At 37.4% G+C, this 22,689-nt stretch overlaps 1 protein-coding gene across 2 annotated transcripts; it reads left to right on the top strand.

The window, feature by feature from the left end:
• The first annotated feature begins 12,589 nt into the window (after nt 1-12,589).
• Nucleotides 12,590-22,564, top strand: Tbx22 (T-box transcription factor 22). 2 transcript variants are annotated; one of them, XM_048797282.1, is made up of 9 exons: nt 12,590-12,964; nt 13,555-13,596; nt 13,669-13,798; nt 14,611-14,712; nt 16,132-16,306; nt 17,248-17,412; nt 17,781-17,845; nt 18,196-18,281; nt 21,484-22,564. In XM_048797282.1, exons 1-9 carry the CDS (start codon nt 12,790-12,792, stop codon nt 22,095-22,097), a joined length of 1,554 nt encoding a protein of 517 aa, XP_048653239.1. In that variant the 5' UTR covers nt 12,590-12,789; the 3' UTR covers nt 22,098-22,564. The 2 variants fall into 2 exon arrangements, with proteins under 2 accessions (XP_048653239.1, XP_015357589.1); XM_015502103.2 differs by having other exon boundaries at nt 13,555-13,610; nt 13,674-13,798.
• Nucleotides 22,565-22,689: the final 125 nt, after the last annotated feature.

Here is a 22,689-nt window from a genome sequence, read left to right as displayed (position 1 = left end):
TTGAAATAAAATGCAAAGGAAAATCATAAATGAAATACAACTCTCCCTTTTACTTTCCTGGAGAAAAGAGGAAATATTCGCCATAAAATTAGAAAGAGTATTTAATCTCCATTACACACTTTTAACTTTCTTCGGAAATAGTCAAGAAAAACAGATTTTTGCGTGGTTGGCTGTGAATTGGAAATCTCACAAACTGAGAACTCATTTATATACCCGTCATGCATCTCAAGCTCACAATTTAGAGTCCAACTTTGGTAAACAATGGGTGGCCCTCTTTGCTCGTTTTCCATGCAGAGTCCGCGCACATGTTACCTGTTTCAGAGTTTTAGTTCAAGGGGCTTCTGGTTCTTTCTGTTGACCCACATGCCCTGGCGTGGTAGCCGATTGCAGAGTGGCCATGGTTTCGCTGCTTTCCTTGAAATGGTGCTTCCCGCAATGGAAAAAAAAAATGCTCAATTGATCATTCAGTCACACTGATCTGTAATCTATCTTCTCTGGGAGTCAGTCCACTGAGAGTAAAACCAAATATTCATTTTTCACGTTCTGATTGGTCACTCCGTGCTAGTAATCTTTTCTGGCTTAAGGCCATAGCCCTTTTGTATTCCCTCTTAGTTGCCCTGGAGAAATAAATCAACTAGGAAAAATCAAACATGTTCTAGTCTGCATCAGGATAATCTGTCAGCCAATATATTTCTGGAGAGAGAGAGAGAGAGAGAGAGAGAGAGAGAGAGAGCTAGCCTGACTTTTCCTTTGGGAGGTGTAAGGTTTGGATATCTGGCATATCTGGGGACCGGTCGCCAAGAATTACGGCGCTGCCGAGGGCAAGGAACGGGTTGGGCAGTCTGCTTGATATCTGAGGCTGAATAGGTTTCTTAGGGAGAGAGCTGTTTGTTGCACTGCAAATTGGGAGCTGAAGCCCGAGAGGGCAGAACCTGCTGAGCTGTTATTGATTGACTATTGAAAGGGTTTCCAACTGTTAGTGCTCTCCATTGGTATGGAAATAGATCCATTACACTTTAAGAGCAATTCACTCCAGGTTCTCCAAGATATTTTTTACCCCCAGGAAGTGTGTTATATTGCAGCTCAAAACAGGACACTGTACAGAATCTGCACAGGAAGCCCAGGGAGGATGCGGGTTGCTGCAGAGACAGCCTTTTAGCCTTCATGGCTGGCCTTGAGTCAAAGCAAGGAAGAAGATGTAGGAAGGGTCGGACTCAGGAAATATCCTTCCATTAGCCACTGCTGACTAAAACATCACATTTTCTTGCACCCTGGTTGGAGGCCACACTCTGACATCTGTGGAGCTAAATATCTCAGCCTGAAACTCCACTTTACCTCTACTGGGCTAACATAGCCTGGATTCTTTTTCATTTTCTTTTCTTTTTTTTTCTTGGTTCTTTTTATTTATATATGACAATATGATTCATTTTGACCTAATGATAAAAGCATGGAGTATAATTTGTTCTAATTCAGTCCCCAGTATTCCCTCTTCCCCTCCTCCCTCACCTTGATCTCTTCCCTCTACTCTACAGATCTTTCTGATATTTATTTAGTTTAGTTTTTTTTTAATAGTATCTTGTGGATGTACTTCTTGACACAGAGATGAGCATCCTTGCTTCTTGCTTCTTAGGAAAAAAACCCTGCTTACTCTCCAGGCTGTTGGTTTTCTTTGGATATCTTCTGCACAGCACAAGGATTCCCCTTAGCCTCTGTCTTTCCTGCTAGTTTTAATGAGACAAGTGCATAAAATTAGGAAAGCCTCACTAAATTCAAAATTGCTGGCTTCATCTTTGTTCATCTGGAAGCTTTGTAGCAGAGATCCTGAGATCAATTATTTTTAGCATGTGATCCTATGTGGAATATTAGTAAACCTTAAAATTAATGAAGACTAGTATCTTTACCTGTTGAGGGTACTGTTCTGATACCGGAGGAATCCCTCTTCTAGTCTGAGATGCTGCAAGAAAATCCCAGGTCATGGAAATGATGCATCCTTATAGTTGGGGTTTACAAAATACTTTTAGAGAACCAGGGAGTGAGGGGAAGACACCCATGTGCCTTCCTGGAAAGTGAGGACTATGGCTGGTATGGAAGCCACTGGGCTGAGTGTCTTGTGAGAAGATAAACCTGACCAAAGTCTCTAAGCCATAATGTTTTCTCCTCAGGCTCTTCCCTAAGGAACACTAGATCACTGATCCAGGAGGATTTTTCAGAGTCCCCTTTGCATTTGCTTAACTTTAGAGGGGACAGCAGAATGACACCTATTATTTTTTCCTGCCTTTTTCTCACCAGAACTTCTCAAGCACTGCAATTATAAGGCACATGTGTGTGCGCATGCACACACACACACACACACACACACACACCTCCAAGGTAGTGAGACTACAGAAACATCTTTTACAGAAAGGGATAAAGGGATGTCAAGGAAATTGCTATAAGGTGGTGTGGTGGGTTCTGCACATCTCAGAGAGAGGAAGAGAGATAAAGGAAACAAAATAGAAAAAATAAGAGACAAAGAGCTATAAAGATGGAAGGAAGAAAGAGTGCTAAGCAGAGAAAAACAAATTGAGAGACACAAAGAAACACACAGGAAAAAATCAAGTAGAGTAACAGAGGCAAAAATAAAAGCTAGAGAGAACATACACATAGAGAAAGAAAGAATGACAAAGGGAGAGGGAAATAGATTGTTTTATCAGTAGGTCATGCCTCTGTAACAGTTAGGCTGTCTTGTTGCTTCTAAAGAACTTGACAAAATATAGTGGGATCACTTTCAAACTGAGATTCTCAGCTCAAACTTCTGGAGTCCTATATTCTAATATAATCGTTCTAGTTTATCAATACATCATTCATAAACACAATAGATAGGGAATACATGTTATATAAACTCACTGTTAGCTAAAAAAAATTCATTTAAGACTGACTTTCACACTTTTCCAATGCCAAAATGAAATGATGGAGAAGAGAGGGTAGAACTTCTATAAAAGAGAAACTACTCTTTTGGAAAATGCCTCATAGCACTCTCTATATGAATGCTTTCATGCATATTTACTTAAAAATAGAAACCTGTAGGCACTTTCAAAATACACACAAACACACAAATAGCCATTGTGAAAACCTTTTCAAGAGAAAAGGCTTATTAAAACATCCAGAGACAATCTAGACAGAGACAAGTAGGGATGTCTATGTGGTAGCTGTTAGGAAAGGAAAAAGGATGTATTTGTGTGCCAATGTAAGTGATTAGTGGTTTAAGCCTGCCAAAATGTAAAGAAGTGACTAGATTTTAGTTTAGGCTAAGTTTTTCAAAATTCATGCACTTATAATAAAATATACCAGAACCACAATCTAAGAACAGAAATCAATTGTGACAACAGATAACAAGTACTTTAGTATATACTAAAATGCTAGGAAATCAGACTCTCTAAATCAACTATTTGCCAAAAGGTCTCTTGCAATATCATCTTGAAAAAAATCAATAATCACTTTTCATAAACAATGTGCATATACACATGATTTAAAACCTTATGGATTCACAATCATAAAATATAGAAATGGATGTATGTTCCAACTTTTCAACAACCTCTTTGGTGCTCTCATGTGAGTCAAGTTTTAGTCTGGAGTTACAAAGACTCAAGTAAGAGATATGGAAATTATTTAACTGGCTGTACTGAGATGATTTATTCAAGCCCTTTAAATGAACAGTGACTAGAGTGAGATGTTACATCATTGTTCTGAGGACCCAGTGCTAACATTCTATTTGCTAACACACTTAATCATTGATATTATTTTCTTTTCCTACTCTCCTCTCCCAGGAATTAAAACATGGTGAATTCTAATAGTGAGTTCTTTGTAGTTTTAACTTTTAACGGTTCCTCTTCTCTATCTTTCCTATTTATCTTTATTGTTCTATTATTAAAGCCACTATTTTTCATCTTGGAGTACTAGGAGTACTCAGTGTATCCTAAATCCATAAATGTTTACTTCATGCAGAAGCAGTTTTCTTCTCATAATGTTAATGTAGGAACTGTGGAGAAGTAGACGTGGTGAAAGTAGGCATAGATTGGCCATAAGCATAGCCAATGTAGATGTTTGTCTTTATTTGATGTTCTGATAGACTTAGGGAAAATACCTCTTCTTAGAAATATTTACCACTACCAGTACTTCTATGGATGTTAGGTATTGAGAAGCCTTGATCAAATAGAGATCATTATGGAAATATATAATGTGGCCTTTAATATCTTATTCACATGTTCTAGACATTACAATGTAGGTTTCTAGAGCAAAAAGAGGGAAAAGTATTGAAAATACCCAATAAGAAGTAAATTATATGGACAGGAGATTTGGTGGGCCCAATGTATGGAGTTCATGAAGATTTCCTTCTTAGTGGCAGAATTTAGTTTTTCAGCTACATGGCTGCCCAGATCAGACCAAACCAAAGGAATATGACCCATTGATTTGAAATCAAGTCTTTGACTGTGTTCATTTCATATAAAGTCTTTTGGTGAAAAGATGTTTGGGAGAGGGTATAAAGCAAGTGTTTATTTAATTTCAGAGAGATGCTACGATTCTTCAAAAACAGCATTTTTCCAATAATTAATTGGTGGAATAAACTTGGTGTTTGCTTGTTCAAAAGAAAACTGTGCTGGTGGTATTTTGTTAGATGTGTAATTCATTTAAATATTTATATATTTAATTAACTGTTTTGTCCATGTTCTTGTGCATGCTAAGAAACTGCTCTACCATTGACCCTCACACCCATTTACTTTTGATTGACATGATAGTACATATTTGGGGGGTACAATATGATGTTTTGATTCATGTATACATTGGGTGTTGATCAAACATATTCATCACCTTAAATTGTTATCAATTGTTTATGGTGAGTACATTCAATATCCTGTCTTGAATTATTTATTTTAAAATTATCAAACTGGTAAATGTGGCAATTTCTCAAATTCTAACCCAATTTCTTTGTAGCTTATACATAAACCTTACTTGAAGGTAATTTGTAATCTCATTTTTATAAGAGAAAAAGGTAGCATGAAAGAAATGATAAAAAGGAAAGATTAGAGGTAAGAGAAATATATTAGCCATAAAATGCAAATTACAAAAGCTTAACATTAAAATACATGTAATGCAAATTTGAGCCTAACAAACTATTATTTCTAGAAATGTTGATTTGGCCTTCAGTTAATATATGACTATCAAAATATCTATGGAAAACTAGAGTGATTACATAAAAATATACAAGGTTTGACTGAAGCTCAATGCTTTAATGAGAAGTGTTTGAGGATAGAAAGATGCAGAATGCATTTTCAGTTTTAAGTAATTTACACTATCACAGTCAAAGGAAACTGAGTGGTGGTTACACAATGACTATTCCGGCAATTACTCAAGTCACTATAGAGTAGGGCAACATCTGGATTTACACTTTTTATTATTTATTTTCTTTTATTCATCTACTTGGCCTAAAATTAGCCAAGGATAGGATTATTGGATTATTCTCATAATTCTGGGGGTGAAACTCCTAGATATGAAATTTTAAAGCAATCTACCAACCTCAAATTATGAAATGAGTGGAAGAAATGAAAAAATTTGTTGCATGCTATTGATATCCTTTAGTGAGAATGAGAAATATAATGAATCTAAACTTAATACTATAATCATTATAGGAAAGCCTTCATCACATGATAATAGTAGGAACACATGATTAAATTCAATTTTCTTCAGCTAATGTGTTGGACAGCTTAAGCATTCAGCTTCCAAACTACCTATGAGAAGTACAAAATGAACATAGATATAAATTTGTCTCCCTACCCTTTCTTCCGCACTCTAGGAACAAGGATGACAGAGTTTGACTTGCATAACACAACTGCTAGATACATGAAAACTCAGATTGCTTTACAGATTATATTAAATTAAGAAATGGAAAGATCCAGTGTGTGAATTTCATTAATATTACTTAGGCCAATTCACTCAAATATCTAGAGTGAGAATACAGCTTTGTTTTAGGGGCTTATAATTAACAAACATTATTTAATTATACAAGACTAACATACACTAATATTACATTGGTAAAATACTAAAATATCTTTCCAAGAATTAAGTTAATAAAATCAGATTTTATATTCTATAAGACATGTTTCCTGGGAATTTTTAAAACTCAAAGGAAATCTTTTGGTTTAATTCATTAATTTTACTTACTAAACAAGTTCTAAAATTGAGTTAAGAAAGATGAATTCTCTAAGGACTTCTGACCTTTTGAATCTGCTTTAGAATTGAACCAAAAGTTGGGAGTTCCATCCAACATTGGTCCAAATTTCTATTTCTTCTACTTTTCCTCCTCCTCCTCCTTCTTGTATCTGCCTAAAAGGAATTATGGTTATATAGTTGAAACAAAGATTAACATATTCAGGGAATGAACTTCCATCATCTCTTTAAGGTTGAAAACAACTGTAAATGCTTACTGTGTTCTAAGCATTTTGTTAAGTGTTTTGCATAAATTATTTTACTAGGCCCTTATATTGATATATACACTACAGAAACATTCTCTTTGATGAAGGTATTAGAGGTAATATCTTAGATGTTTAGAAGACAGTTATTTAATTATAAAAAAGAGACTTGTATAAGGTCACTCAGAAAGTATGAGTTAAAATCTGAATCACGTCCATCTGGATTCAAAGTCTGTTTTTCTAATGTTTAGTTTTACTTATATATTATCATTTTCCTGGTAGCTCATTTAGGAATTCAAATTTGTCATCTAGGAAGTCAAACTTGTGGTTGGGATTTACAACTCTGAGAGAATATGAATTTTATAATTTATTTTTATTTTTTGTGTTTGTTCTAATTAGTTGTACATGACAGCAGAATGCATCTAAACTCATTGTACACAAATGGAGCATAACTTCTCATTTCTCTGGTTGTATACAATGCAGAGTCATTAGTCATGTAGTCATATATGTATATAGGCTTATAATGTTAGATTCATTCTACTGTCCTTTCTACCTCTATACCCTACCCCTCCCTTCACTCCCTTTTGACCTAATCAAAGGAACTCTCTTCTTCCCTAGCCCTCCCCCCATTGTGAATTAACATCTGCATATTGAAGAAAACATTTGGTCTTTGGTTTGTTGGGATTGGCTTATTTCACTTAGCAGGATATTCTCCAACTCCATCCATTTACCTGTAAATGCCATAATTTCATTCTTCTTTAAGGCTTAGAATATTTCCTTGTGTATATATATATACCCCGTTTTCTTTATTCATCTTTTGAAGGGCATCTAGGTTGCTCCCACTGGTTGGTTATTGTGAATTGAGTTGCTACAAACATTGATGTGGCTGTGTCACTGTACTATTTTAAGTCCTTTGGGTATAAACCAAGGAGTGGGATAGCTGGGTCAAATGATGGTTCTTTTCCAATGTTTCTAAGGAAACTCCTTACTACTTTCCAGATCAGTTGCACCAGTTTGCAGTCCCACCAACAATGTATGAGTGTGCCTTTTCATGCACAACCTCACCAACACTTATTATTGTTTATATTCTTTATAAATGCCAATCTGACTGGAGTGAGATGAAATAATAGAGTAGTTTTGATTTGCATTTCTCTAATCACTAGAGATGTTGAACATTTTTAATATATTTGTTGGTTGATTGTATTTATTCTTCTGTGAAGTCTCTGTTCAGTTTCTTAGCCCATTTATTGATAGGGTTTTGTTTTCTTGGTGTTAAATTTTTTGAATTCATTATATATCCTGGCGATTAGTGCTCTATTCAATGTGTGTGTGATAAAGATTTTCTCCTTTTCTGTAGGCTCTCTCTTCACATTGTTGTTTCTTTTGCTGAGAAGAAGCTTTTTAGTTTGAATCCATCTCATTTATTGACTCTTGATTTTTTTTTCATGCGCTTGTAACTGCATGGACAGCCAACAGCTATCTTATAATTTCTCTGTTCAAAGATCTGGTAGTATTGAGAAAAGGGAAAGAAGAGGAAAGGAAGAAATACAGGAGAACATGATCTTCCAAATTTTCATCTACATGAGTTTATTTCTCAAGATTCTTTTGTCTATAAGTGATAAAAACCCAGCTTCAACTCACTTATGCAAAAAAAAAAAAAGATGAATTAGTCCTTCATATAATTTGGCTAGTTCAGGTAATGTTGAATTCAGGTACTCAAATGATTTTGAGAAGAAACTGACTCTGCATTTCTTGACTCTTCTGTCTTGAGGGTTCATTCTAGGGAGGTATATCAGACAGCTTTCATTACATGACAAAATACATGTGATAATCAACTTAAAGAAGGATTTATTTTGGCTCATGTTTTCAGAAATTTTAGTCTACAATTGTTTGGGCCCATTGTTAATGAACCTGTGGTGAGGGAGAATGTTGTGCTGGGGAGCACTTGGTGGAGTAAAGCAGCTTGGAAGGAAAAATAAATAAATAAAAGTAGGGGGTGTCTTCATGGACCTTTCAAAGTCACCTCCCAGTGATTGACTTCTTCTGACTAAAGCCCCACCTCCTAAAATTTCTTCCACCTCCAAATAGCCCATTCATCCATGAATTCCTCAATAAATTGGTCCATTCATGAAATGAGAACCTTCATGATCTTATCACCTTTTAAAGGTCACAACTGTGAACACCGCAGCATTGGGGATCAAACCTCCAACACATGATCTTTTGGACGACATTTTTAATCCAAACCATAACAGGAAGACTTTCCCAAGTAATGGAAAAAAATAAAAATGGTCATGAGCAACTTATTTCAGATTCACATTCCATAACCTTAGAATTACATCAAAATACCTTAATTGTGGGGAACAATTGGAAGAGACAATCTCCATCATGAAGTCACTTGTGCTTCTGCCATAGAGAAATTAGGTACCCAACCAGTATCAAAATACTTATTTTATTGTGGGTATGTGTATGTATGTATACATATATGCACATAAGTCCCCATATATATTTAAAATCTTTATTTATTTATTTATTTATTTTCTTCCCTTATAATTTAAGTAGGAATTGGGATCTCTCCATATATATTTGGGATGAACCCTTCAATCAGTAAGTATTGTAGAACACAGGCAATTCTTTTTTTTCTTCTTCTAGGCAGACAGACACAGTTCCGTTAAAACATAAATTTGGCCAGACACAGTGGTGCAGGTCCATAATCCCAGAAGCTCAGGAGACAGAGGCAGGAGGATCCCAAGTTCAAAGCCACCCTCAGCAACATAGTGAGGCCCTAAGCAACTTAGCAAGACGTCTCTAAATAAAAAAATAAAAAGTGCTGGCATATGACTTAGTAGTTAAGTACCCATGAGTTCAATCCCTGGTACCAAAAAAAAAAAAAAAAGAATTTTTCAATGAACCCATACTGTGTTTATAGAAACCTAGAGAGTCTCTGAATCTTTGTCCTTTATATATTATAAATTTTGGATAAATGTAACAGTGTTTACTATAATTTAATCTTGATAATATACTTCTATGTACATACAATTCACCAGAAACATTATTTTCATAGCTTCCTTTGTTTCATGAATGTGTTAATGAACATACCCATTTATATTTTTTAATAAAATGTATAGACTTTTATTAAAGATTGAATTCATTTCTATGTTTTATAAACTGGCACAGGAATCATATTCCACAAGAAGGCTAGTAAATTCAGTACACTCTGAGGCACATCTATCACCTCACTATCTTCATAGAAAATGAACAGATTTTATTTTTGTTAAACACAAATTTATTTTTTCTTCAAGTAAAGAATGTTGTGTTCATAGTAGAAGGTTTTTGGGGTAATTTAAAACCAACGATTCACTGTAAGGATTTTCCTGTTGTTAATTAAAAAAAAAAAAAAACTACTCTTCTTTATAATGTGGGCATCTGTGAATCATAGAGCCTATCTGTACATGCCATTCCATGGGTTGTAAACTCAATTATAAAGGTTCATGTGTGTTCCCAGATGAAAAATAGAGACTGCTCAAACGTGACTCCCAGACTTAGATTATGAATTTTTGGCAAAAATATGTGTTCCTTGGGTCCCTAGTACCTGACAGCATTGAGCTTCAGCAGCTAAACAGGCTGTAAAGCTGATTCTGAGATAAGCAATTATTTTCTCTCATATACGAGATAACAGGAATTAACTGTTAACAAGTTCAGCACACTGGAGAGAGTGCTGGTCCACATTTCTTCCAGTGTGATATCATTAGACACTTGCTAAAATGGGAATAAAAAAGTTTTGATTACACACATTTAAAAAAATCTTCAGGACTATACTACATGCATGTATTAAATATTAAGAAAGATATTTATTCTAAGAAAGAAAATTGTATCTCAAGATATGCTATTTCCTTGACTTAAGAAAACCACATCATGTAGTAGATAGTCTGAAATATTGTAACAAACAACATGTTAATAGAAACCTGTTTTACAAAAAATTTTACTATTGCTATACAAGATAATGTCCCATCTCTAACCAATAAAATTAACTAGGGTTCAAAAGCAAGAAAATGTCTACATTAAGAGACACTAATGAATATGCTATATAATAATTAGCCCTCTAAAATTAACAAATATACTCTTGACTTTTCTGTTTCTGCACTGTCTTTTGGCTAAGAACATGCAATGAATAAAGCAATACACATTTTAAGTAAGAAGGAATGAACAAATATATCCCTTCTTTCCTTCCTTCAATGGCTGAAGAAAGAAACAAATGCCCATAGAGATGTGGGCACAAAGATCACATCCAGACCTGGCTGTTTTCCAGTCCAAGTGCTTTGTATACTGGAATTGACTTTGCTGTGTGAGCTTCACTCTGCATTTCTGGGATAGGGAAAGTGTCTTTCCCAGTTGTACATGGTAAGCAGTGCATAATTAATCATTGAACCACACCTTTCATCAGCATTCAGACTGTAACTATCCCTATGCCATGATACTCATGGGTTACAGCACTTAAAGCTATACTCAATACCTAAAGTTGTTCTCACTTTGACTGGATACCTCAGTACTACCACTACCACAACTATCACATGGAATATCTGGGCAGGGCATACTTGCAGATAAGTGGGTGAAATTAAAAGGTTATACAAGTCTCTTATTCTCAAACTCCAGTAATAAGATACTATAAGGTATTTCTAGTTCCGTTCCATTTTGGATGGAGATAAATTGGCTCTGAATGCTCTTTGAACAAATGTGTCAAAAGATAATAGGAGGACCTTTCTAGAAATATGAAAATATCATTAGATAAAATGCAGTCTACAAGAATCCAGGAGTTCCTGATTTCTTACTTCTGATGAAAAATGGGTGAACAAATCCATGCATAAAGACAGACTTCTCACATCTGCATGTGTAAACATGTTCCTTGGAAATGATAAAGTCTCTTGTGGCACAAAGAACATCTTTATTCATATGAAGGAAAAGGAAAACCCAATCCAGTATGATATTTCAGGAGACACTGGAATCAATTATTTAATCCCAATATTTTCAGATGTATGCATTTTTTTGGAGCAAATATCCTTTTATTGCATTGTTGGTGGCCCTTGGGTTGTTATTTTGTTTTTGTTTTGTTTTCTTTTTTGGTACTGGAAATTTAACCCAGGGGTACTCAAATATTGAGACACATCTCCAGTCCTTTTCAATTGGTTTTTGTTGTTGTTGTTGTTGTTGTTGTTTAGAGACAGGGTCTCACTAAGTTGCTTAGGGCCTCACTAAATTGCTGTGGCTGGCCTTCAACTTGCGATTCTCCTGCCTTAGCTTCCCTAGCCACTGGGACTACAGGCGTGCCTTGATGTTAGTTGGTTAAATTGGGTAAGAAAAAGCTATGTATGACAGTATTCAGCTCCAGAGAAAGGACTTGAAAGCCCACATCTGCTCTGATTTTTGACAGTGGCAACTGAGATCCTCCTGTCCAACCTCACCTGAGCTTTTCTACCAAAGACTGACATAACCACCACCCAGAATGAGACTGCAACTCCACAGCAAACTCACCCAGAAAACTTATACTCCTTACTGTTTCCCCAGTGCCTCACTGCAAAGCAAAAGACCCAGATCCATTTCTCTAGATCTGGTTAAATAATATTTGCACTTTTGTTGGAAAAGTGGCCCCTCGTGGGCAATTATTTCACATGTCTTTGAGTTTTACAATTTAATGTGAAACAGTAACTTTGTGTCTCCCTTTTCTCCTCCCCCTCCCGCCTATCTGGAGCCCCTTTCCAACCAACCCCCAACTTCTCCTCCCAGTCAGACTCTGAAGTGTCACTCACAGTGTTTTTTTTTTTTTTTCTTTCCTTTTTTTTTTTCTTCCAACAGTTTCCAAAACAAACACTGGAGGCGGTGACCGATCCTGTATTCACTCTGGGATGCAACAATATCTCCCAATCCCAGCGGCCTGAGCCGCCATTGGCGGCAGGTCCATTCCCTAAAACGCCAGCGTTTGCCAATCTCTGCGCTCTGCCAGGTCCTGTAATCAGGGATTTGAGGACTGATGGTCCGCACATGTCCACAGAGAGGGAGGAGACTGCTAAAGGAAGGAGGACTAGGCTTGGGAGGTTTTAGATTCCAGTTTAATCTGCATTTCTTTTCATTTTGTCTATTTGAAGAAAAAATATATATGTATATATAAAATTACACACACACCCACACACACGCTCTCTCGCGCGTGCAGGATCAAATTGTTTTTCGGATTTGGGATATTTTCAGTTTTCCCTTCTTAGACTATCATCAGCTCCCTCCCTATTTCCCTCACCTCGCTAACCCAGCTAAGGTTGAAACTTTGCGGTGCACAGTCACTTCGTGCCCTTCAGGGATGGCTCTGAGCTCTCGGGCGCACGCCTTCTCCGTGGAAGCCTTGGTGGGGAGATCTGGGAAAAGAAAATCTCAAGACCCAAGACAGGAGCCACAGCCAGAGCTGCAGGAGAAAGAGGGCGGAGAGGAAGAGGAGAGAAGAAGCAGCGCTGCTGCTAAGAAGAGTGAGCAGCCGGGTGAGTACCCCTAAGCAACCCCATTTCACTGAGACCGCCCCCCCGGGCTCCTTGGACCAGTGTCCCTCAGCCTAGTTAGCCGCGCTGTGGGAGAGCCGCTAAACATAACCAAGGATGTCCTGGCCAGCCCTACAGCCCTGCTGTGAGCCATTGAACTCCTTGTCCAGCTGACCACAGACAAAGTTTTAGACTCCGTGATTCCCTTTTCCTTTTCAGGGAAGGGGAGGGTCCCATAGACTTGTGGAAAAGTGCGACTCGCAAACCTCTTACCAAACCCTAAGAGCCAGAGGTTGTTCCTGGCAGTAGGAAGCTCAGTGCGCTCCGAAATCCTGAGGGGATCCAGCCTCAGATATGAACTTTTCCTGGAGGGTGATGAAGTGCGAATCCAAAGGGCCGCGTCTTTTGCGGGTTGCAGCCTGGATCTCTCTCTTAATTGTGGAACTCCAAAAGTTGTTGTGTGGAGTCGAGATCTGCTACTAGGGTTCCTGGGGAAGGAACTGGGGCTGCTTTTTCCAAGATTGGCGCTTAAGAGAAGGGCATACACAACCCTCAAAGTTCTCTCAACCCCTGGGTGTCTCTGTGATCAGCAGAAAAACGACTCAAGACAGAATCTTTAACAACTGCCTTCTCGGGCTGTGGAGGTGATGTTGGTGGAGGCAGGGGCAGCCGTGGCGTTGTTGGCAGTAGCGGCGGCAGCAGGGAAGGAAAGGGCGATGGCAACAGTCCTGAAAGTCTGGAAGAAAAGGATGTTATTCAAGTGGAACTTCAAGGATCTGAGCTGTGGAAGAGATTCCATGACATCGGGACTGAGATGATCATTACCAAGGCCGGCAGGTTAGGCTTTGACCAAGCTTTTCATAATATTCATTCAGAGTAGGACTTCAATGTAACCCTCTCCTTATGTGTGGAGGCTCTGATTTTGTGCTCTGGTGCTCTTTCCTCTCCCCCTTCCTTGGCATACATCAGAAAGCAGCCACAGGCTCTTCAATCTATTGGGCTAAGACAAACCTTGCCCAACATAAATGACTCGGTTTTCCTTTCCCCTACACCTTGACTCCATGATGACAAAAATTGGATCTGAGGCAGGTGCCAGATGTCAAACCCATGTCTCAGGCTGTGGTCAAACCTCTGAATTTAAGCCTCACAGACCAGTGGAAAATATTCCATTTAATAAGCCCCCCAAGGCCACCACCCTTGGTCCAAGCCACTGTGAGGTAGATCTTTCCTATGGGCACATTTTGGTGTGGGGCAGCCCCTTATAGCAGCTGGCTGATTTTTTTTATGAGTCTCGTAAATTTTAGCTTTTCCCAAATCTGCCACGCAGAACTTACTGCTGAAAACTCAGGGGAGGAACAGAACTTTTTCTCCTTTTTCTTTCATAGATTTTTATTATGGTGTGTGTGGGGGGGAGTCATGGATAAAGACTTATGGTAAGGATATTCTGCTCTACTCAGAAATCCTAGACTTGTTAAATTAACCATATAACCAACAATCTTTTCTCGTGTAGCAAATGCCATTCCCTGAAACTGTCATGGAATGGCAAGGGTATCATGAGTCCTTTCACTTTTTAGGGACATGCATATTTGTTCATGACTTCCCCCTTTCCAAAATATTTGAAAGTAACTAGGTTTACTTATTTCTCACAGGCGGATGTTCCCTTCTGTTCGGGTCAAGGTGAAAGGGCTGGACCCAGGGAAGCAGTACTATGTTGCCATAGATGTGGTACCAGTGGATTCCAAACGCTATAGGTAACTGGCCCATATGAGGATACCTCAGGCTCAGCCTGGGGGCAGGGATTCAGATCTTCAGATCTAAACCTCACAACATTATTTTAAAAACCTTAACATATAGGGAGAGAGAATGGACCTTCCTTTGATCTCAGGAGTAGAATTTCCCTTACTTAAATGGGAATTCAGAGTAACTGAATAGCAGGGTTTTTTCTTCTCCCTTCTTTTGAAATGCAGGCAAGCCAATTTTTAATGTCCCCCAGGCCTCTATCCTACCCACTGTTCTGGCCTCAGGTACACAAACTGTGAAGGGCATGGGCTCTGTATTCCAAAAGGGAAGTAGTTTGAAGGAATTTGGAAGCCCTTTTGGCTCTAGGTGGGACCAGGCTTCTGAGGACATGCTGGACTTTGGCAAAAGGCACCCAGAATTATAACCTGATTTTCTCCAAGGCTAGATGAGGGTCATCACACCTAGGTACATCTTCATTCCCTTCTTTTGCCCTTTTCTTGAAAGGGTGGCCACATTCCAGAGGGCAAGAGAAAACTTTTTACCCTCTTTTCTTTAAGTATTCCTCTAAGAGCATGCTACAAATGGTCAAACTATTCTAAAGTCAATATGATCTTCTAAGCTAGCAGCCCAGATGCACTGGCCTATGGCTTTGACTCATGGACCCTAGCGGGGTTGGGGAGGGAACTGGGAGAGAGCAGCTGATACTGGGCTGTGAGTGTTCCACCTGGAGGTGGGTGCAGAACCCTGCCCTCCAAGGAGAACAACTACCAGGAACCCAGTGCTGTTCTTGAGAGCAAGGAGAAAGTGAAACTCTCATATGCTGGAACTGTGGCTTAGTAACAGCAGAACAAACTGCTTGCTTTTTGCATTGCAGTTGGTTTGGGAATACAGAGCATTATTGAGAGTTTGTGATTAAAAACTGGGTGAAAATCTTCCCCCAGAGGCTGCTCAGGGTGGGGATCCTAAGGGTTTCCTGGTGTGAAGCCTTATTGTCAAAGGGGGTTCCACTAAGGCTAGTAACAGTGGGCTAGACAGACACACTGCTTAATCCCCACTTCTTTCTGATACTTGTAGCCCTAAGCTTGTGGAGTTTGCTCCCCTCCCTGCACCCCCAGGCATTTCTGCATGGTAAAACTCATTTGATCAATTTCTGTTGTGTTTTCTGTGAGGAAACATAAACTAGACTGGTAAATCCCATGACATTTTACTTCCCCTGGCATTCCATCACATTTTAATAACATATGTTTATTTACTGTTTGTTTTCTGCCCTTTAACACTTTTTGGAAATCAGTGTTGATCTTCTGTTATTTGCCTATGGAGTCAGCAAATTAGCCTTTGGCCAGGCCCTTAGGACCAGAATTCATCAGCTTGCCTCCATTCAATTGGCTTTGGCAGGCTAAGCTTAATGCCAATATTCTGCGCCTTTTCAGATACGTGTATCACAGCTCTCAGTGGATGGTAGCTGGGAATACTGACCATTCGTGCATCACTCCCAGATTCTATGTCCACCCGGACTCCCCCTGCTCAGGAGAGACCTGGATGCGGCAAATCATCAGCTTTGATCGGGTGAAACTCACAAATAATGAGATGGACGACAAAGGCCATGTAAGTGAACACAATCCTATCTGCTAAAGAGGGTGGTGCCAATGCTTCCACCCATGGGTGGAACTGTCTATAAGCTCTGGACCTGTGACTTAAAGAGCCAAACTAGAGTTCAGGAAACTTTTGTTTGAAAACTGAAAGTGCTGGCCTTTGGGAATAGTGAGAGCAGGGAGTTTGAAGACCAAAAGAATTAAGAATTAATTAATTAAGCCAGAATTGCCTGGTCTGAAAGAGCAAGAGGAAAGGGGCTGTTAGACAGTTAGCCACAGGAGCAATCACTGTTGGTGCTTGCCTTCCCTGTAGTCAACAGAGTTGCTAGATGAGTACTTTCCATGTGATGTGGTGGGAGGATGCAAGCAGGGGAACTGGAATGCAGTCTGGAAATCTCACCTACAATCTGCTCCCATAGACAGTCCCTGCCTGTTTTCAGGTCCTGTGGATCTTAAGTCTTCATCTTTTCTGCCTAGCTGGCCCTATGCCAGCCACAAAAGGAGAGAAGCAAGATCCAGAATGAGAGAGAGGGGAGGGGGAGGGAGGGAGAGAGAACTATCCAGAATTACAAGGTGGTAAGTGTCAGATGTTTGCCCATCATATTCAGGCCATCAGTTACTGTACAGGGAACCTGTATCAGGTGATCAAATCCCTATGACTATATTTCTACCACACATGGTCAGCCACATTTGGAAACAGGGGCCCCAATCTGGAAAAGGAATAACAGTTGTCTCTTGTCTATGAGGTGGTTTACTCTGGAAACTCTTCAGGCAAGAGGTTATCTATAGGGGACCAAATGGCATAACAAATCTTTGTGTGTGGTTACCTGACTCTCCCAGTTTAACCTTACCTCTTTCTTTGTGTGTGACCACATTGGGGGTGGTCCTTAAAGGACAACTATGTTGCGAAGGGAAGCCAGTTTTTCTGGCAGCATTTGACCATTTCTCCCCCAGATAATTCTGCAGTCCATGCATAAATACAAGCCCCGCGTGCATGTGATGGAGCAAGACAGCAGAGTTGACCTGTCCCGGATTCAGTCCCTGCCAGCTGAAGGGGTTAAAACGTTCTCCTTTAAAGAAACTGAATTCACCACAGTGACAGCTTACCAAAATCAGCAGGTAAAGCTGGCCAGGTCCCAGGCAAGTGGGAGTGGCCTCACAGGGACTTTGGGATAGAGGCAAGCTGCACTCTATAAATTGCTTTATAAAAATTTTTAAAAATCATGGTTTTACTGTTTTGTCAGTAAGTCAAATTGATAATACATTCTGTGATTCTTACATTAGAAAGGAGAAAAGAGAAAAGGGGTGGCAGAAGATGAAGGCATAATCATTCAAAATTTGACTTAGCTATATGCTTACATTTTCTTACAGTGATATATTATAGGTTACAGTCTTGTATGGTTATTATAACCATTATAAGCAATGGTGAGAGAACTGAGGTTACTGAGAGCACTGACTTTCTCTTTCTCTTTCTTTTGAATCCATAGATTACCAAACTCAAAATAGACAGAAATCCTTTTGCTAAAGGTTTTAGAGATCCAGGAAGAAACAGGTAAGTAACAATCATACCTTATATTTATGTAGCCCTTTTCACAAGTATAAAAGATAAGGAAACTGTGGCTCAGAGAATCAGAAGCTGTATGTTTTGTAACTAGTGGGTGGGAGGAAATTAACCAGATATTTTGTCTCAAAAACTTTGCTTATTCCTACTTTCTTTTTTATTCACTTATAAGCTATTTATTATTCTAGAACTCTGGGTTTGATTGAATATTATTCAAAAGTCTACCTATAAAAGAAAAAAAAATTCAGAAAATTGCCTATAAAAGATGTAAATAGTTTGTATAAATTAGTATTTTCTAGAACTGCATTCTGAGGTCGCTAAAAGTTGAATCTCTTTTTTAGGGGTGTATTGGATGGACTTTTAGAGACCTATTCATGGAGACCTTCTCTTACTCTGGATTTTAAAAACTTTGGTGCAGACACACAAAGTAAGAAAACTCATAATATTTAGTTTTACTTTTACATGTTAATGAAATAACAAAGGCCAGAGTCCTTGTACCAAATGTTACACCGGGAATAAGTATATGCCAGAAAATATTTGTTTATAAGCATACGTGTTTATGTTTAATGTGGTGAGGAAGAAAGATGAAAAAAGGGAAGACAACTGGCATGAAGACAGGTGTTTTCTTGAGTTATTTTATACCCTTATCACCAGAGCTCACCTGGATTCTTCAGCATCTCACTGTCTCATATTTAGAATCTGCCTATGGTCCATTTGTGGCCTGATTTGTAACTATAGTAATGAATATTTTTATATTTTTTGGGAACTTTTCAGTGCATGTTAAAGTGATTTCTTTTGAATTACACCATCACTTAGCTCTAATTTTACTTTTTTAAACAGGAAAATGTTGAAACATGTTGAAAATAATACTAAGTCATCCCAAGTGGAATATTTATTTTTTACTTATTTTTTAAAAAAACTTTGGTGCAGACACACAAAGTAATTGGATAGACTTTAGATTTTTTACAGATTTTTTTTTAGTTCTCAATGGACCTTTAACTTATTTATTTATATGTGGTGCTAAGAATCGAACCCAGTGCCTCATACATGCTAGGCAAGCACTCTGCCACTGAGCTACAACCCCAGCCCCAATATATTTATTTTTATGTGAGTAAAAGTATATTTTGCCTTATTTTCAAGCTTTTTAAAAAGTTATTGAAGAATGTATGTAAGATAATAACAATGTACTGAAGGTTTTAACAGAAAATAGATTGTATAATAAACATGGTACAAAAGATGGGAAGAGAAAAATGCAAGCTACTATAACATTTTATCCTGGAAGTGATAAACTATAATTCAAAGATGAATAATATAAATATAAAACAAAAAAACTGTTACAAAAGTCATACAAAAGTAGGATAAGGGCGAATCTGTATGGTAAATTTTGCCTATTTTATTAATGTTTAATCTTTGAAAAGTTTTTAACTGATACATGAAAACAAAATTTGTATTTTTAGGAGGCACCAAACAATATTTTGATACATATATACATTTCATAATATTTAAGTCAATTTAAACATTTATGTCTGTAAACATTTATCATTTCAACATGGTGATAACATACAAAATATTTTCCTCTAGCTTTCTGAAATGCTTAGTACATTATTGCTATTTGTCATCAAACTGTGTAATAGCACAACAGAACTTCTTGGTCTTACCTAATTATAACTACCTTCCAGATAGTACATTTCTTGACTAAATAACTATAATGTTTGAAAAATGCAGGTTTTCTGGTAAAATAATGTATGCCTTCCTTTACAATGATATTTAATAATAAATGAAGAATTTTTAATTGCAAATAACATGGAATTTCCCCATTACCTTTACTCCATTGAAGCTGCTTATCTTTAAATATCAATTCAAAGTTAGACTTATGGAGCAAATTATCAACCTCATACTTAAGTTGCATTTTCCAGAACAGGATGCCATAAAAATTAATTGAAATGTGACAAATCAAGTTTAATCAATTGTTGAATCATTTCATTGGCTTGACTATACAAATGTGGATTATGAAGTTGCATAGATAAAATATAAAATATTTTTACATTATCAATTTAACTGATAACATCTAGGCAACAAGCTTTTAAAATATCTAAGTCAACACATTGTGAAATAATGAAGAAGAAAGTTTAACATGATCATTCATTTATAATTTAAGAGATAGAGGCTTCTTAATCATTCATTTCAGGTACCCAAAAGATACTCAAATTGCAAAGATAAAGAATATCACCCAGGGACATTTTATTTTATTTTATTGATTTAAAAAAATTAATGACAGCAGAATGCATTACAATTCTTATTACACATATACAGCACAATTTTTTATGTCTCTGGTTGTATATAAAGTATATTGACACCAATTCGTTTCTTCATACATGTACTTTGGATAATGATGTCTATCACATTCCATCATACTTGCTAACCCCCTGCCCCCTCCATTTCCCTCCCACCTCTCTGCCTTAGATGAACCCAGGGACATTTTATCACAGAGCCTCATTTGCAGTTTTTGTTTGTTTGTTTGTTTTTAGAGACAGGGTCTTGCCAAGTTGCTTAGGGACTTATTAAGTTGCTGAGACTGGCTTCTAAACTTGCCATTCTTCTGTCACAGCCTGATAAGTTTTAATAATTTATTTAAAATATATTTTCCAACCTGTTGATGAAAGATTAGACTATATCTACATATACAATATAGTTAAAAAAATGACAGCAACATAAAAATAACTTCCTTAAGTCTAGTGAATATCCAACTGTTAAGCTGAAATCAAATAAGATTTAGAGTCTAGATCATCCTGGACCTTTTAATTTTTCTTAAATTTAGTATATGCTAGGCAACCATAAATTTAGTATATGCTGGACATCATTTATCTGAATTATTTCATTCTCATGTTGATGTTTCTTAACTGGAAAAAATATCTTTAACCCCTGGCATAGTGAGCAATAGAAGCATTATCATCCATGATTTTCATGAGAAAAAAATACTAATGGTTTTACATATGTTGCTTTTACTTATGAAAGATTTTTTTCATATGAATTTATATTTATCAGACTGAAGATGCCTATAGAATCCCAAAGAACCAACTTTTTCAATTTACTTAACAAATTTTTAGTACATTTTTTAAATGTGAAAAATAAAAATCCAGGTTTTGTTCATATTATTGACTAGGAATTATATATTTGGCTGTATTTGTAATTCATTAGATAAATATTGTTAAAGTGTCTTGTACAGTCCTTGAGAATAGTGAATGTTCAGTACACAATACACAATAGTAGTGTTAAAAGTAATAGTGGTGGGCTGGGATTATGGCTCAGTAGTAGAGGGCTTACCTAGAATAGGTGAGGCACTGGGTTCAATCCTCAGCACCACATTAAAAAATAAATAAATAAATAAATAAATAAATAAAATAGAGGCTAAACTCTTTAAAAAAAAAAGTAATAGTGGTAGTAATAGTAGAGACACTACATTCAACTTCAGTGAGAGGAATGAGCATAACCTTTCCCAAAGAAGCTCAAAGAACTATAAACTTGCAGGAAAACTGATCTAAGAATGAAGCATGAATGGTGATGTATTTGATAAGTAATTTAGCAAGAACATGAAGTTCTTTGTTCATTGACTGAATTGTCTTTCACAGGTGGAAGCAGTGGCTCCTCTCCAGTGACCTCTAGTGGAGGGGCTCCCTCCCCTTTGAGCTCCTTACTTTCTCCACCTTGCTCTCCACCTACATTTCACTTACCTACAAGCTCCCTTGGAATGACCTGTCCAGAGGCATACCTACACAGTATCAACCTGCCCCTTTGCTATAAGATTTGCCCAACTAATTTTTGGCGACAGCAACCTCTTGTCTTACCTGCTTCTGAAAGGCTAGCAAGCAGCAACAGATCTCAATCTTTAGCCCCACTCATGATGGAAGTGCCCATGTTATCTTCTCTGGGGGTCACCAATTCAAAAGGTGGTTCCTCTGAAGACTTCAATGGGCAGTGTCTACATGCACCTCATTCTGCCAATCAAATGTTATATGGATTGCAGGCATCTGGAAATATGTTCCCACCAACCCCCATCACCCAAGAGGTACTCAGTTGCTCTTTCCGCCCTTCCTATGGCTTTTATAGGTATAACTTCTCTATGCCATCCAGACTGGTAAACACTGCCAGCCACCTCAAAGCAAGTGACAACAGTCAAGTCTCTTTCAGAGAAGGCAAATGTAATCATGCTCATTGGTATCCAACAATCAACCATTGCCTTTAATGGAACAATCATATTTTTAATACAATTTCCATGTAAGCACACATTTTCTTTATTTGTAACCAAAGAAAGGTCAACATCTGTTATGTTTTCAAAAATTTCATTACCAGACAACTTTGCTTTGTTATACATTTAAAGTGCCTTATCAAATCTTTATAAGACAATGTTTATGCAAATGTGACCTATAATAAACTCTGATTATAGAAGCCTTGGGCCTCAAAATAAGGTTCTCAGTAAATATTATTTGATAAAATATCCCATCAGTGAAAATTGTTGTCAGATGGTGTGGTCTCCAATTATACAATAGCCAGCTTACCATGCCATCTGCCATTTGCATATTGATAATGACCAATAGAAGATGGATGGAATTACTGTGAAAGTGTTGAAACAGTTATCTGTGAAGATCGGCTGCATTGTATTTATCTAGCTAGTTATTATAGAAGAAATTTTAATTGTTTGCTTTATTTTGCTCTATACCTTTATACTATGCTGTTGAAGAAAATACTAATCTCAATTTTGAAGTGCAAATAAGAACACAAACTTTCAAATGTAACTTTTATTAATCTTTGTAACTAAGCAACTATTTAATTCTGAA

This window comes from Marmota marmota, unplaced genomic scaffold, assembly GCF_001458135.2.
Source record: "Marmota marmota marmota unplaced genomic scaffold, marMar, whole genome shotgun sequence".
In the NCBI taxonomy this organism is placed as follows: Eukaryota; Metazoa; Chordata; class Mammalia; order Rodentia; family Sciuridae; genus Marmota; species Marmota marmota.
The sequence above is the reverse complement of the archived record's forward strand: the minus strand, read 5'-3'. Positions and strand labels throughout refer to the sequence as shown.

Excerpts from the sequence above, each read along its gene's own strand:
- Tbx22 (XM_015502103.2), top strand. The coding sequence starts at position 12,790 with ATGGCTCTGAGCTCTCGGGCGCACGCCTTCTCCGTGGAAGCCTTGGTG. Across the intron at positions 12,965-13,554 it reads TAAGAAGAGTGAGCAGCCGG|AAAAACGACTCAAGACAGAA; the intron begins GTGAGTACCCCT and ends TGTGATCAGCAG. Across the intron at positions 13,611-13,673 it reads TCTCGGGCTGTGGAGGTGAT|GGCGATGGCAACAGTCCTGA; the intron begins GTTGGTGGAGGC and ends AGGGAAGGAAAG.